Raw genomic sequence first — 17,075 nt, forward strand, 5'->3', positions numbered from 1 at the left:
GAGCAGGCTGCATTACTGGGCTGGAAAAAAAAAGTGTCTCTGCTAGTGAGGCATAACAAACAGAGCACAAAGTCATCAAAGCTCCCACTGCAGATGTGTTGAACTGATCTTTGCAAAGCTCTGGGATTTCCTTGGCTGGGTTGCTTTGAAAACACAATTTGATACTACTGGAACAATATCCTCTCAGCTTTATATTTTCCCCTATGCTTGGTTCACAGTGCCACCACCAAAGATAATACTAGAAATACATGAAACAGCAAGGTTTAGTTTTAATAAGCTCTACACAAGCAGATCACCAGCCAGCTGAGTAACAGGCAAATACAAGTCTTAACTTGATCAGTCTGGATTTCCAACAAAGAGATCATGATCACTCACACAGGAGGTGGGAGGAGAGTCCATTTCTTCCACTGCTGAAGTCACTAAAATTTGTGGCACCTGTGATCCACGTGCACTCCCAAGGACACACTGCACTCCTGCTATCAGAGTGCTGCTGCTGCCTGCACTCTGAAAAGTCAGACAGCACTTTTCTCTCATAAAAATGCCGAGTAACCAGGGAGGATTGGAAAGTAGAGCATCCCCATGACAAGTGGGCTGCTGCAAAACTCATCTGAATTCTTCTAAGAGCCAGAAGGAAATGGAATAATTAATTACAAAAAAAAATCCAAACAGAAATTATAGTTTTCCTAAAGGTTCTAGCACTCTTTGGGTATGGAGTGTTATTTTCTGTTTTGCTGCTCATGGGAATTCCCTGACCAGCCACAGGCAGACTCCCAAACAGTATCCAGGGGACAGCAGTGACCCAGGCTCTGAGCCCTGGGATATCATCACTGGGTCTGCAAATCTGGCTCACAGCTATGCAGGAAAGGCACTGCATCCTTCCCTGTGCACAAGGAAACTCCTTGGACCACAGCTCAATGAGAACAAGTCTGTTACACTTCAATACTTCAGCTACCCTATAAATATCCACTACACTTGAACCATAAGGATATAAAAGCTTAGCTCCCCCCTTTCCTTCTTTTCAGCATTTTTATAAGGTATTCTTTGTATTTAGGGCCTGAGGGCTTGCAACAACAAAAGTGACTTGTATGTCCTTGTATGTGGTGTGCCAAACATGCCTTGATTGTATAAGGGACAATTAAAAACTATCAGCATCCCACACAGATTCACTGCAGCAAGATCTGTATCCTCAGCCACTGGAAAAACATCCACTGACTTACACCTCCATTGACATTTACTTACCTTACTTTAAAGAGATGCAAAAAAAGCTAAATCCCAAACACAGGATATCTATATACACTGAAATTCAGAGAAAATTACCACCCTGCAAATCTACATCTTGGGCCTGACATCAAGGCCAAAAACCACAGTTTTACTTTAAACTATCAAATCTATCAAATAACAGTTATATTCTGAGGCCGTAGCTGGTACCATCATCCCACAAAATATTTTAAAGGAGTTAAAACACATGAAAAGTTTAAAAGTTGTGCATTTTCTACACCTTGAAAAACACAGCTTTCTACATTTTATGCTGATTGTACTTGCCCTTCTCTTCAAAATATCGTACAGAGGGAGACAGATGTATTTTATAATCAGCTGTTATTAATCCAAACAATACTCCAGCTATCAAAATGCTGCCCATTCACCCCCCTAAGTGCTGCATGCAGGAACAGCTCTTGTTAGAGCTGCTGTACTCCACAGATCCCCTTTCACAGGCTCTTCTGCACCCTCCCCAAGCAGCCAGCCATCCTCAGCCAGGCTGATCCTGTACTCTGTAATCCCTGGGCATGTGATGCCAGCAGCACCTGGGCACTGGGCAGCAATGGGAGCCACATCAGCACTGCTGGGGTACACCCTGCATTTGCCTACATGATGCTTCTGAGAGGGCTTAATCAAGGCTGTGGGATCCATTACAGAAAAACAAAACACGTTTCACCAAGTGGCCTGGCCAGTCTGTTAAAAGAGAAGCACAGGCACCTCCTTCATTACATCCCTGCCACCACCACAAGCCCATCAAGCATCACCAAGTGATGCTCCTGCACCTCTGGCCTGAGGCTCCCCAGCTACCCAAGGGATGTCTCATTCTCCATCAGCAAACCTGCAGTGTAATAACTCACCACAAACCCTCAGTGAAACAGCAGTACTGCTATTTATTCCATGCACTATGCTATTCTCATTTCATTCAGTACTTCTTGAAAAAAAAAACCTCATTAAAGTAAACCAGGCTTAGAAATACATATTCACAGAAACAGCCATGCTGAAGAAAATTTTGTGTTTGAATGAGTTTTGATTTCTAGACCTGTCAAAGGAATGAATGCAGCTCTGAGGAATCTTCAGAAAAGATGGCAGTAAGATCAAACCTACCAATGTTCTGGACACTGCCTGAGACACAAACCAGCTGAATAGCCACAATAAGGTCTGCAAAAACACTGAGCACAAGTGTGACACCTACATCAGACTGAGAGACAGGAAAATATTCTGACTCATGTAAAATCTCATTTGGGGTCATACCCACACAGAGAAGCAAATGCTGTATTGCATTTTGATCCATACCACTAGAATGAAGGCCAACAAGGAATTACATGCTAGTGATTTCAAAAAGAAATTAATTATAAGTCTGCCTTAAAACTCACAATTCATCTAACCTGAAAAACATGTTACAAGAATTGTACAAGAGTGGCTACAAGAAATTTAAGGGCAAATGAAACAACTGCAGTTACTCTGAATATTCAGCTAATGAGACACATTGCACAGAAGAAGCCACATTAGGAAAAGGAAGCATAATTCCATGTTTATGTGCTTACAGTGAATGCTGCTCCAATTTAAAAACTTTAAAACAGCCTACACCTAAGAACACAAAAAAAAATTCAACACAATTAACTGCATGGGTGTGTAAATTTAAGATTAGAGAACACAAACAATTAAACATTGTAAGTAAGGGTGAATAAAACAAGTGGCTGCAGGATTTTGCTTTAACATCAAGATGATGCAAGCCATAATATAGACTTGAGAGCACAAAAGCAGAAACAGACATAACTTTCAGACCCTGATACACATTCAGTCCAGAGCCTCGTGCTTCTTCTGTATTTTTTATGTTGATGTCATGCCATGAAATGCTGATTTCACTTTGCCAAGATCTCAGATCTTACAGAAGCTTTTTACAATTATTCCCCCCAAAGTTTCTAGAAAGCTGGTGGCCAGGAGGCAGAACCCCTGAGTGACTCCTCAGCAGCCCCAGCTGTGCTCTGGGTGGGAAGGGGCTGCCAGCTGTGCTGCAGCTGGGTGTTGCACTCCTCACACACAGCAGCAGGAAACCTTCATCCCAGCATCTCTGCCCCAGCAGAGCCACTGCAGCACTGCCATGGCTCCACTGCTGTATCCAGCACTTGCTCAGGCAGCATGGCAAGATAAAGGGCTGCACTGATCACACACATGCACTGCACACAGCACTGGAGTTGGGAATGAGAAGTTACTGAGAAAGGAGTGGAGTCATAACTGCTCACCTAGCTCACAGAGCAGAAAATGTAGCCTTTTCACCTGTCTGTAAAATACCTGGAGCATGGATAATTCCTGACTTAACTGTGAAAGTTTAAATTAAAGTTAAAAATTAAAGGAAATATATTTGAGAGTAGATAAAGCTGTACTTTTCTGAGTGACCCTCTGTAAGGATGAGCTCAAGTCCAAAAGCACCATCCCGTTTTTACTTAATCCCAGCCTCCCAAAAGCACATTTAAAGTAGAACACCAAACTGAGGTTTGAAAAAGCAAAGATTAACTGAATATATTTAGTTAGGCCAACACAGAAGTCCCAGCTGAGATGCAGCTGCATCACTAAAACAGAGCTTTTACTGACTTGGTTTGTGTTATTCAAGAGCTAGTTTTACTCAGCTAACCCAGAGTGTAGCTGCCACCATGGATCAGTGCATGCCAGACACCTTTCTGCTCTACTCCAACAGCAAACTGACACCAGTGAAGCACATCTGATAAACCATATTCAGTTCCACCAGTTTTTCACGGGAAATTAAGTCATTTACAGCAAGTTCCCACACAAGGAAACCAGAGTGGCCTGATATGAAGACCTGGCAAGCTCAAACTCAAAACCAGTGAGCAGAGTTAAACCAAGAGCTGCCCCTCCTCCACAGGAGCTGTGAAAGCAGAACTGGGGTCAGTGGCCACAGAGCTGCTCTCAGGAACTCCCCAGCAAGAGCAGCAGGAGTGTCACCCTGCCCTTGCCAGCCCCTCCTGAGATGGCACAAGGAGGTGCAGGGGCTGTGCTGCCCCATCCTGCCCTGGCAGAGCAATGATGGGAAACACCTCTGTGCTGAGAGAGGGGGAATCACACCCTGCCACACCAGCTAAGCATACCTTCAAGCATATCACATTTAGCCTTAGAGAAACTATTCCACTGCTTTTCTCTACAAGTGTTCTCTCTTTGATTGTTTGCAAAAAGTTTAAATCAGCTTTACATTTCTGATGAGACTGCCACAAGCAAGAAGTGTGCTCAGACATGAAATTCTAACAGCTTCTGCAATTGCTTCTCTCCTTGCAAGACGTTTTTGAAGTGAGACAATCTCCTAAACAACGAATTTCATGTCTGGCATGTTTGAAATAGTCATGTATGTATCTCCAAGATCCAAATTAAGTAAGTCCAAACTCAATTCAAATCCTTTATATTAACAAACTCTTACACTGTAACACTATGACACTAGAAAGCACTTACATGCTTAGCTGTACAGATCTATATGCCTATGTTAAAACCAAGAAAACAATTGAACATATTCTACTTACTTTAACATACATATAGTCTAAAACTTCTATTTCCATCCCATATCTCCTGCAACAGGAATTTTCAGCACTTCCAGAGGCAGCTGGTGTTTCCTTTCCAGGCAAATAAGGCTCAATCTCCATGGAACATATTTCCATCTCTCTTGTGTTGGTGTATACTAACTCATAAGGCAACTTGGGAATCTCTGTCTCTGGTTTCCTCAGCAAAACAACTGAGGTCATCTGCTTTAAACTTATGAATAACCCATGGAGTCTGCAGAGAGTAACGTGTGACAAGCCATGTTGGGGCAATGAATTCCCTCATTGTTACACTGCCTCATAGTATTTTTAGGTTATTTCTCCAGCTCTACAAAGCTCAAGAGTGTCTTCCTGTAAACCACAAAGCAGTTGCAAAATTCTCTTGTCTTGTGATAATCAAATGGAAGAACTCAAGGACACCACTGGTCAGTTGGAGCAAGAGATTATGATTTTTCATATCCATGGGCATGTACATCATTCAAATGGGGAAGTCCCTGTTTTTCCATATTTAGGACTGTCAAACTAGAAACATGCAGTTTACGTCTACCCATACAGCAGCCTTGGAAAACAACATGACAAATCACATGCCATGCTTAGCCTGTGGTAGCTGCCATAAACACAGAATGAGAGCTCCTCAAAGCAATGCTGCTTCAGCCTTTGCATTTGATCTTACAAGCAAGGAACCCCATCAGACCACAGAATAAGTAGGGTGAAGAGACTGCTCTCAACCCTCCTAAGAGCTAAACTCAAGAAGCCACATCTGCTAATTGCCAGGGACAATGTGCATTACCCTGCCAGCCCTACCTACAGCCACACCTGAAGCAGGGTTAAAAGGCAGAAAGGGAGTCTTGATGAGCACTGAGGGAAATGCAACAGCTTTCAAGATGTGCAGAAAGTAGCCACAAACAGCATGGAGCTGACAGACACAAAAACACAGCTGCATTCTGCATTCCTGACTGACCCTCCTCTAGTTTCATCTTTATATTACTCCCTCAAACCATTCATGATCATGGTGACTTCTCATTCATACTTGTTTTTTGGTATTATGTTTGTGCTTTCTTTTCCCTCTTATCCCAGCCTTGACTACCTCTCCAGCATTATTATTCAGGGAAAGATTTTGTTATTGCTCCTGACTAACTGGCCAAAGAAACTAAATCCATGCCACTAAGGAGTACAGAAGGTATAAAACACAAGATCTCTGCTTCTGTAAGTAATCCATTTGCACCTTCTTCAAAGTTTACATTAAAATTACAGATACTAAAAAAATCCCCTAAAATTTGAATAGTAGATATTAGAAGTTGAGTCAGTATCTGCAATCCACAGACACTGAGCTGGAGTGAAATCTTTAAACTTCATCAGCAGTGCCTAATGTTTCCTGTGCTTAATTTCAAGCTCCTTAACATCCACAATTCAGCAAGGAAGGCACTCTCTAATGTAACCACACTAACTACTTAGCCTCTTTAAAAAAAAAACCAAAAAACAAAACCAACCCCACACAGAACCCACATGAACTGTTTTAACAGCATTGATTTCTTCTTTATATTTTATTTGTATATAAAGAAAATGACACATAGAACAAACTCCTAAATGCTGCAACTAGGTGCAAGCAGCAAGCAAAGCAGCTGGACTGTGACAGAAAGGACCCAGATTATGACCTGGATGAGCAGGAAGATCCCAAAATCACCAAGATCACCAGCTCAATAACTGTGTTTTCATGTTTGAGCAATGCTGGGCAGTCCAAGGTTAGCCATCCCACACATTGTTTCATGTTAGGCTGCTGCCTGGAGCAAACTGCAAACATGGGCTGTGCTAGAAGATCAGTGGCACCATGAGATGGCAGAGTCCTGAAAATGGAAGCTCCTGCTGAAAATACACTCTGGTTATTAAACATCAAAACTGGGCTTTAAGTAGATAGGTCCTAACATATTGCAACACTGCATACACTGAGCTTTCCTCAGAGAACTTGACATGAGACATCCCTAGGATGTTTTGTTTTTCTCCACAAATCACTCCTCACAGCTGTAGGACAGCAAAGTTATTTCCCTGCCATAAGAAGAAATAGAGAATAAAGGGTTTGTCCTTTCAGATTTATGAGCTCAATTTCCAAGCAGAAAATTAAGCAATGTGTGATTACTCACACAGGATAAAGAGAAATCTTTGCAGAATCAGGCTTAAGCAAACCCAGGGTTAAGCAAACCAAGGAACACTGAGAAAAAGGAGGAAATGATGCAGTCTGAGGCAAAGGGTGGCACTGGCTCAGGCATGTAGCATTGTTCTGTGCCAGGAGTCACCAAAAGCCTTGCCACCAGTGCTGGCAAACAAGGCCTTAGCAACCCAACCAAACAACTCTGCCTCAAGGATCCAGCTTCAAATAAAGCCAGCACAAGGGAGAGTTACTGCACAGTCAAACAGTCTGAATTTTCTGTCTCCTGTGACTTTCAGATAACAGGTTTAATTTCATGCCTAATGCATTTCCACTTACTTAAAAGTTTTGATACCAATTTGAAGCAGCCAAACTCTTAGAACTCTGTTCTAGCATATCTCGAGTGGGGTTATGGTACATGGAAATAAGCAGAAAGACACAGTTTGATGAAAAAGTCAACATCACAGACACAATGCAAATTTCCAAGAACGGTGGGTCTATTTCTGACCATAACACCATACTATCCTGCAACAACAACCACGTATTATTAAGGACAGATAGAAGTTCTTCCTTGCTATTTCAGCAGCAGAGAGCACAAGCAGAAGGTGAATTCTGCTGCTTCAACTCCTTGGAGTAGCCTGCTAATGAAGCATCAGGAACAATAGCCTTGCCCAGCCTGCTCCCTGGCCCTGGGCCCAACTGCTCAAACACTCACTATCAGAGTCAAGCACCATACACTCAGTAGTAAACACTGCTCCACTACAGTGAGCACAAAATTAGATCTGACATAACCTCTGCACCTTCCAGCACGCAAACAAACCCAGCCAAGCAAAGGAGTTCTGCTCATCCCTGACTTCACACAGCAGCAAGGTAAGGTGACTTTAATCAAGAGGCATAAAACAAATCCCTGACTCACCTTCATCACAGCTCTTGCTGCTTGACAGCACAGAGCAAAACTGTGGCCATCATGTCCCTCTAGCCAGGATGCCTTTCAAACAGCAACATCTGTAATATGCAACATCTGTACATGGGCTCATATATACATGCAGCTGTCAGAGACCCCAGTGATACAAGCAAAACTTCAGTAATTAAATTGTGTATGCTTTGTGCTGTCAAGGAATGAAACACAAATTCAATGAATGTGTAAAAACTACTGTAGGAATACAATACATAATTACACATTAATGTGTATAAATATCTAAAGGAGAGGTGACAAGAAGATGGCCCAGGCTCTTCTAACTGGTGCTGAACAATATGACAAGAGCCAACAGGAATAAACTGAGGCTCAGAAGTTCCATCCTAATATGAGGAAGAACTCTACTGGGCAGTGACTGAGCACTGGAAGAGGCTGCCCAGAGAGGGTGTGGAGCCTCTCTCATTTCAGATATTCAGACCCACCTGGACACAGTCTGGAGCTCTGGGATGGCCCTGCTCAAGCAGGAGGTTGGCCCAGGTGACCCCTCTGGTCCCTTCCAATCTGACCCATTCTGTCATTCTGGGAATGTCCCCACAGCCCACCCCAAGCTCCTCCAGGTCTGCTGCAGAGGCTAATCCAGGCACAGACCCCCTGCACACTGCCTTCCAACAGAAACCACCACTGGATAACCTCACTGTGCTTGCTTTTCTAAAATCCTACTAAAAATAGACCTTCCAGAAACAGTGCAGCCATGTGATACTGGACATTGGTGTGACTTCCTCCAATTCTGCTGGCTCAATGAGCCCACTTCAATAACAAAAATGCTTTCTTTAGTTTGATACAGATTAGGCAATGAGTCTCACAGAGACAAACTTCTTTGTTATTGAAACACATGGAGAGAATTAAGTCCCCAAAGGCCCCACAAGCAAACCCTAAGAGCTGGGTACATCTGTCTATCCCTTACAACTCAACCTGGAGCTCTCTGGCTCAACCAAAGATAATCACCGTGGCTGTTCCACACATTTTCTGACATAGTAGGAGCTTGGCAGCACATTATCTGATCATTTATTTACCTAAAAAATAGGAGTAATCCATTACTTAATCCATCTGGCACATGCTCCAAAATCCCTGCAGCAGAAACCAGCAAATAATCAGTGGCAGCTCCATGGACAAACATTACTATTCTGCAAGCATTGTTGGTGAGGGATCCCACATAATCAACTGGTATTACCAAGTTAATGTTTTAACATGACACTCAAATTGAAGAAATAAAACCAATTATTATAAATGGGATCTTCACAGTTCTTTACATATAACAAAGAAGTCACAGAACTTTCAAGATCAGGTCTAAAATTCGTATTTTATAATATAAAGCCATTATCACACCTGCCCAAAAGTAGCTCTGAACAATGCTACATTTCCAGTGCTCCTTTAGGACTACAGCATGCACCCTCCCAGAAGCTCTCTGTGGGCTGTGAGAAGCTTTCACAAACAGCTTGGTTTGACCCCACCAGGGTGGAATCAGTTCCTGGTGCTCAGCATCCAGCTGAGCAGCTCTGGTGCACCGTGGGCTCCAACTCAGGAGCTTCCCAAGTTTATTTTACCCACAGATTCCTGACATGTCCCAAAGCTGGTGTTGGAAAGCTAAGAGCTCTCTCAGTTTCATCAGCTGCTGTGGCTGACATCTGACTACAGAGAACAGGTTTTTACTAAACACCATAAATGTTCAAGGTTATGTTAAACCAACTGCTGTTGGACTTGGGTAATTATACCCTCAGCACCTATAAAGGCAGTAGGAGTAAAATGGGTGCACACCATTGTGATTTGTCACTGGCAGAGCTGCCATCATGTTTATCTCAGTGACACAGCAGGTCCCCCAAGCAGAGAAGCAATTGAAATATTCCCCACTCTGCTGCTGGTTAGGTTTTAAGAAGAGAACACATAAAGAATCCTGTGAAGGCTCACTGCCATGCACAGGTGCAATTCCTTGGCAGCTCAGCTGGATTCTGCAAGAGCCCCTCTGCTCTGAACTGTGCAGCCAGAGCAGAGCAGAGCCCAGGCTGTGTCTGAACCACTCCCATCTCTGCACTGATGGGCACCAGCCTCTGGAAGGACTCTGCAGTGACCTACTGAGACATGTGGCTACTGTTTAATGCTGACAACACTTAGATCACATCCAACAGTTTCATTACAAACTGTGGAACATGTAAAAATTTTCCCAAGGATTTCTCTGATGTTTGGTCTTTGTATACCTTCAAGCCTAATCAACAGGAAATTTAATCTGTGAAACAGATAGCAGCTAACAAGCTCTAAGTGATGTCCAGCTGTTTGAAAGACAAAGTATTTGTAGGTAGAATTGCCTTGTTCAGGTTTAGGGCTTGATATGTTTCAGTGATCCCAGGCCTGCTGGGAAGATAACAAAGCTTGGGAAGAAGGATGTCCACTGACAGGGGACACAGAATGAAGAATTTAGGGGCAACAAGGACATGGAAGAAACTAACAAAGTCAGCTCAAGCAACTGTGCTGAATCAGTTCTGACTGGGTAAAAGGTAATTCCAGCAGGGGCAGACCCTGATGACTGACACACAGCCACCAACCCAAAAAATCACCAACCCAAAAGGAGAGGAAGACTGAGCATGCAAGACTTAGCATGAGAAGCAAGAGAAACATTAACCAATAAAAGAAAAAATATTAATTAATAAGGGAACTAGGTAACTTGTAGCCAATGAACATGAAATCCTTTGTTTGCTAAACTATATAACTAGTAAGAAGTTTTGGCAGTTGTGGTGCTGGCTTTGTGGATTTGCCACCCAGCACCCCTTTCTGTGCAGAACTGTAATTGTACTTGACTCAATTAAAGTCAAATATCTCACTTCTGTGTGTGGATTGGCCTCTTGCACACTGGGTGAAAGAATCAACAGTTTGCACAGCAATATACAGGACTAAATAATTAAAGCAGCTTTTTTTAAATCCCAAGAAGAGCCCACTAATGGGCAAAGAAATTCTGAAATAGTGACATTTTCTCTCTTACCCTCAGGTTTTTGCTGTATTTCCCTCCCCACGTAGCACTAGCATACCCAAGCAGAGCCATCCCTTGAATCTGCCATTTGCCATTTTTGCTTGCAAGGACCCAGCACAGCCTCAGGAGAAGCCCAAGCAGTGTAACACTCTGCTTCACCCCCAGAGCAGCTGCTGCAGACAGCCATGGGAAACCCAGAAAGGGCCACTGGCAATGCTGGGGACAGCACAAGCAGCTTTTGTTCTGTGCAGCTTCCTCTGCCACTTCCCTAACTCAATTTATTGCTCATAAACCCTCAAACTGAACCATTGCAGCTACTGAGATCAGCTTGCCCAAGCCAGGCTCCCCAGTGAAAACTGTTTACTGGTTCCTCTATGTTCAAAGGAACATTTCCACTCACTAGAACTTAAATTGGATTAGTTCCTGTGTTAGGACCAAGCTAGCTGGAGCCAGCTCCCCCTCATCTCAAAGATAATGGAAAGGGAGGAGCACACTGGTAGCAGCAAGAATGAAAATAAATGAATGTCTGACTGAATGGATAAGTAAATAAATCAGTGCACTGTACACAGCCATACAAAAGGGAAACAGAAATCCTGAGAGGGCAAAGCAGCATGCTCTGGGAAAGCACAGCATGAAAGAGAAACAACCCAAGCCAGGGACAAATAGATGGAAATGGAGAACAAAAATGTCACCTCTTCACTCTGATTTTAGAAGAGGCAGCACAAACACAGTGTCTGATGTGTTTTGTTGATTTTTGTGTACGTGCAAGAAGAGCATGTGTTGGGGCTTGGTTTCACACCCCTGAAACTCACAAAGGTGACTTGTAACACAAAACATGGCAGTTTCAGCAGAGTAGTCAAATGAGTTCCAGTTTAGGCAGAGCATTCTTGCTTGTTCTTAATTTCCACAGAAATCAAATTAAACTTAACAAAAGCCAGTACGTGGCCTAGATTGTCCCTATCAATTTTTGTGGGTCAGCAGAAGTAGGTATGGATCTGTTGTTGGTCAACAGCTACTGAAATGGATCAGCTCAGTGGGGCTACAATGACCCAGGAACCACACCAAGATTCTCCTAAGTTTGTCTGCAAAGTCAAAAACCAAAACTTTTAGAAATTAACTTACAGCAAGACCACCGACCTGCTAATGATATATATGATTTCTTATATAATGATATATAAGGCTCAAAAGCATAATGTTTTTAGTAAGAATGTCTGAGATACAGACATTGGAACAGATTTAAGCTGCTTTTGCTGCCCCAAAATTAAAGCTAATGCCCTCAAGCAGAGTCTGAATTTGCAGTATCACTGGGCACAGGAATACAAAGTCTGACATAGTTTGGGCCCACTGCTCACAACTAGTTTGTGAGTGCACTTGAGCCAGGCCTTTAAGTTAAATCCAAAATTCTAGAATAACCACAACCATGTCCAACTCCAAGGCTGGCTATATAGCCACCAAATTTAGAAACACACCTGAATGAATCAAAGCAATAGGGATTTCATAGGAGTGGCATGATTGCTTAAAAGAATCTGTATCACTGGCTTCTAACAAAAAAAATAATTTAGCTTGGAAAAATAAGAGTCCTTTCAGCTATTTCAATGTGTGGTTGGGATACTGGGTGCTATTTTTATGTTGGTATGGGAAGAACTCAAATTTGAAGGGATAACATACTAGCAAAGCTGGACACACTGGAGCATAAAGCAGAGAGCCCCACTTCCACCACCCCCAGCTGGAAATAAGTCTGTTCTGCCATTCTCAAAAGCATCTGAAGAAATGCTGACAACTTCTTTGCAACACTGCTCATCCAAACATCAACATAACTTTACCAACCATTGCTGCAAGTCAATGCCACCAACACAGCCACCTGAGCAGCACAGGCAAGGAGGGATGGGGGCATCCAGTGGGAGAGGGTAAAGGAGCTGCCTTTGCAATAATGGGCTGGAAATTCACCCCGACCCTGCTTGCCAGTAAAATATCTATGCCAACACCGTATGGTAAGAGCTGATACTACACTGGAAGCTGTGGCACTTTAAGCAGCTGCCCTGAATGACTATCTCTGCTTCTCAGTTAAAAAAGATGTGAAACTCACTCTTTCTGTGCCTACAGATGTCTCTAAAGAGGACAAGAACAGCCTGTGGTGTGAGTGAAGCACAGACACAACCTCACTGGCCTTCATCACCCAACGAGTCCCTACTGCAGGATCATCCCTGCACTTGTCTGACTCTGTGTTTGCTCTTTTTACCTCAGCATGCTTTGACCCTAAATCCATTATTTATGTTACCTAATCAAGGATAAGAATCTGAATGCTATTCAAGCAGCATGCTGCCATTACTGGAGGAAGAAGGCAGCAGAGGGAAGCTAGCAGAGAGTTCTCTTGAGCACCCAGCAGGTTTCCTACCCTGGCCTGCCCAAAGCTGAGCCAGGCCCTCCTCAGGAATTGTAAGGGGCCTTGGGCTTTCCACTGTAACACAGTTCCAAGAAAACAGCACACCCACATTTTTGGAGCAGCTTCTGACCAAAGGATTCAACCACTCAGCAAAGAGAATTCAAGGTCAGGCAAAGTTGGAAATAAAAAATAAAAAAAAAAGAAAAAATGAGAAAGCAAGTATTCTGATCCACAGTTTATGGGACATTTTAATTCCACAAGAAGAACATCAACAGAGAGAGAAATCAGAAACACATTTCTAAAATAACTCCTTGCACAGAGAAGGTCTGTTGGGTGCCTGGAAACAACTCTGCAGTAGCACAGCTCTCTTGACCAGAATGGTGAATTTCATCCCTCTGGGATAGTTCAGAGAGACACTCTTGTATGAGATACAGAACACCAAGGTGTGCCCTATCACTGATAGCATTCTTTAGGGGTGCAGGCATGCTGCTCATCTCTCACATTCAAACTCTCCCACAAGGATATTCTCTCAGACCCAGGCATGCAGAACCTGCTGAAGGGACTGTCCTCTTTGATTTGTCCTGATGCACAGTCACTGTGCTGTCCCACCACCCCTCAGCGGGAGCATTTCACAAACAGGGTGACCTGTTCATGTCAAAACAAAAAGTCTCTTTCCTTTCCTTCCATGCAGAGTGCTAGACTCAGGATAATTCTGGAGTATTTCACTAAGTGTCTCAAGGATCTAGACGGTGTGGCTTCCACACCAACACTCTGACTGTGAAGCCTTTTGAAAGTAGTTGGAGAGTTAGCCATGCTGTACTGCCCTGCTCGATTCCAGTGACCTCTGTCATCCCTTCTGCCCTTAAAGACCTGTTGTCTGTCATTTTTGTTCAGATTTATGCACTAGCTCAAGGCAGAGCAATGAAAACAATGCATTGCTAGGGGTGGAAACAACCATTTCCACATCTCAATTCGCAGGCTTTGCCATCAAGATGAGCGGGACAGCAACTGTTTCCAGGCAGAACTGATGAGATACTAACACACAAAACTAAAAAGATTAGAAAAATGTCTGATTAAAGAGCATATGAGAGTCACGCTGCGCATCACTGCTGACTGCATAGCTTCTGAACGACTGCCAGAAGAATATAATCCAAAGGTGCAGTGTCACCAAAAAGCGTAGTTGAATATCAAAGCGCTTCTGTCGTGGAAGCCGTTTCTGCTCAAGGAGCGGGACGCGGTTCCCGAGGGCGATAACCGAGCAGCCGCAGCGCGCTGCTCCCGGCCCGGGGCGCATCCCCGCCGGCCCGGTACGGCACGGCACGGCACGGCACGGCACGGCACGGCCCGGTACGGCACGGCACGGCACGGCACGGCCCGGTACGGCACGGCACGGGCACGGCCAGAACACGGCACGGGCACGGCGGCTCCCGGGGCCCGGCCGCGCCCCCCGCCCTGCCCGGGCACCGAGCTGCTCCGGCACGGCGGGACCGGCCCTCACCGGCGGCGGGGAGCGGCTCCCGGGATGCGGGCCCGGCTCCATGGATGCGGGCCCGGCCCCCGCCCTCGCCGCTCCGCCGGGCCGCGCTGCCCCCGCCCCGCGGCCCCGCGCAGCCCCGGCCCCGCCGCCGCCCTACCTTGGTGTAGAGCTCGGACGCTGCCATGGCGCAGGGCGGGCGGCCCCTCTGCGGCAGCCCGGCGGCGGGAGGCGGAGGCGGGCGGAGGCGGGCGGAGGAGGAGGAGGAGGATGCTCAGGCGGCCCGCGCCATGTTGCTGCTACCTGGCGGGCTCTGTGCATTGTGGGAGCGGCGCGGGGCGGCGGGCGGCGCGATGCCTCCCACCGGCGGGCGGGCCGGCCCCGCTCCCGCTCCCGTTCCCGGCCCCGCTCCCGGCCCCGCTCCCGCTCCCGCTCCCGCTCCCGCTCCCGGCCCCGCCGCGGGCACTGCGCTGCCGGTGGGCTGCGAGACCCCGCTTTGTGACAGCGCCGCTATGCCTCCTCTCCCTCACCAACCTTTTTTTTTAAATTAATAATTTTATTTTTTCTCTCCTACACTGAACATGTCACTCGTTACGCCATCCTGTTTGTAATTTTGGTCACAGGCGCAGGGCACGGTCCGGTCCTTCCCTCGCGGCGCCGCTGCTCTCCCAAGGCGGGCGGGAGATGAGCCTGCTCGGGCTGGATCCGCAGCCGTGTCACAGCCTGATGCCCCCCTACCGCCATCCGCTTATTCCCTTTTTTTTTTTTTTTTTTCCTCTCGGATTCTAATCCCATCCTTCAAATTGTTTGAAGGTTATGGCAAGAGTTCTTCTGACAGCATAACTGAAGGTCTCTTTCTCTGTTTTCCACCTTGGAAATGCATCCCACTAGTCCAAGTGGTCCAAAATACAAAACAAGTTTGAAATCATTGTGTTTGCCACATTCTCCACCGAAGTGCTTTTGATTGTTTATTCTCTATCAGAACTGAGCTGTCTAGCTAACAGCTGTGTATTCAGTGGGAAGTGTTTGCACTGCCCCTGAAACTCACGACTACCAAAGAAACAGAGAAACCTTTTTACAGAGAAAGTGAACCATTAAAGCAATGGGTCAGAAATCATTCATCACTTTAGTAACACAGAGAAAACACTATCCTGATTCCCAAAAGAAATGATCCCCATGAATTCTTAGCTGGACTTTACTGCTGCTATTTAAAAGGAAGGAGATGGAGAAAGCAGCAAGCACAAATAGAAAACGGCCAAGATGAAAATTTGTAGCTTACCCAGAGTTGTTTGTATTAAGTGCAAATATATAGCCTCCGCAGCTAGGACACTAAGGTTAGTAAATTCAAAGTAGAGGTTAAAAAACCATTTGATTCTGCTGGGAGAATTCAAAATAATGTGAATAGAATTTAAAAATACATTCCTTCCCATGTTCTGCCAGTATGCCCAGGCTCATCATCAACTGCTGCTGCAGTCAGGAGGCTGACTCCCAGCAGCACTGGACATTCACTCTCAGTGCTATAAAAAGCCCAGGATGGGTTCCTGGGAACTGCTCTCCAGGTCAGGGGTGAGGTTTTGGCTAAGCAGTTTGCATAGCTGCTCTTCAATTGCCTGCCAAGGCAAACCAGAGACCCATACTAAAGCCACCAGCCATCTTTCATGTGCAACATTGGAATTGTAAACAACTGAAATTTCAGTTTTGCTTTCAGAAAGGACCTGGACCTCCCCTCTGTGTGATGCTTCATATCTGTTATTTTGAACCTTTTCCTCAGGATATCTATGCTAAATTCAAAGACACTCATTTCAGGAGTTTGCCTGGACTGTGGATGACTGATTTCAGCCATTCACAGCTAGAGCTCAGGAGCCAAATGTAATTATAAGCCACAGCAAAAAATAGATATCAGAGTCCAAAATATGCTATGATTTGACACAATTTGCATAAACCAGGATTTCAAATCTGCCATTAAGGACAGAAATTGGGGGCACTGAAAGTTGCCAAGAAACAACCTGTCTGTACTATATCCAGACCGACTACTTCAAGATGCATCTCCTGCATCAAATACTTGCTGACAGGATTTTAAACGACCTCATCTCTTACCTTGTGCAACATCTTTTTGACAATATGGCATTTTTTTTCAGAGCATAGATCCCAGGGTATTCTAGATAACAATGCAGAGGTGATGTAACTGACACAGTCCACATGTAGAATTTTACACTGAATTTTCATGCAATTTTTTTCAGCAGTTATGAAGCATGTGCTATCTTTTTTCTTACATCTGTGTTCTGTTCATATCGATGATCTGTTCAACTGTGGCAGAGAAACTCCCTTCTCACATAGCACT

The 17,075-nt window shown here is 44.8% G+C and overlaps 1 protein-coding gene across 1 annotated transcript in view; it reads right to left on the reverse strand.

Moving 5' to 3' along the window:
* MYO5A (myosin VA) overlaps positions 1-15,056 on the reverse strand; it is a 94,880-nt gene extending 79,824 nt beyond the window's left edge. Inside the window, exon 1 of the mRNA XM_079318074.1 lies at positions 14,895-15,056. Coding sequence (XP_079174200.1) covers positions 14,895-14,921 — 27 coding nt within the window. The 5' untranslated portion in view covers positions 14,922-15,056. The remainder of the gene's footprint in view (positions 1-14,894) is intronic.
* Between the last annotated feature and the right edge of the window lie 2,019 nt (positions 15,057-17,075).

This window comes from Erithacus rubecula, assembly GCF_903797595.1.
Source record: "Erithacus rubecula genome assembly, chromosome: 14".
NCBI lineage: Eukaryota > Metazoa > Chordata > Aves > Passeriformes > Muscicapidae > Erithacus > Erithacus rubecula.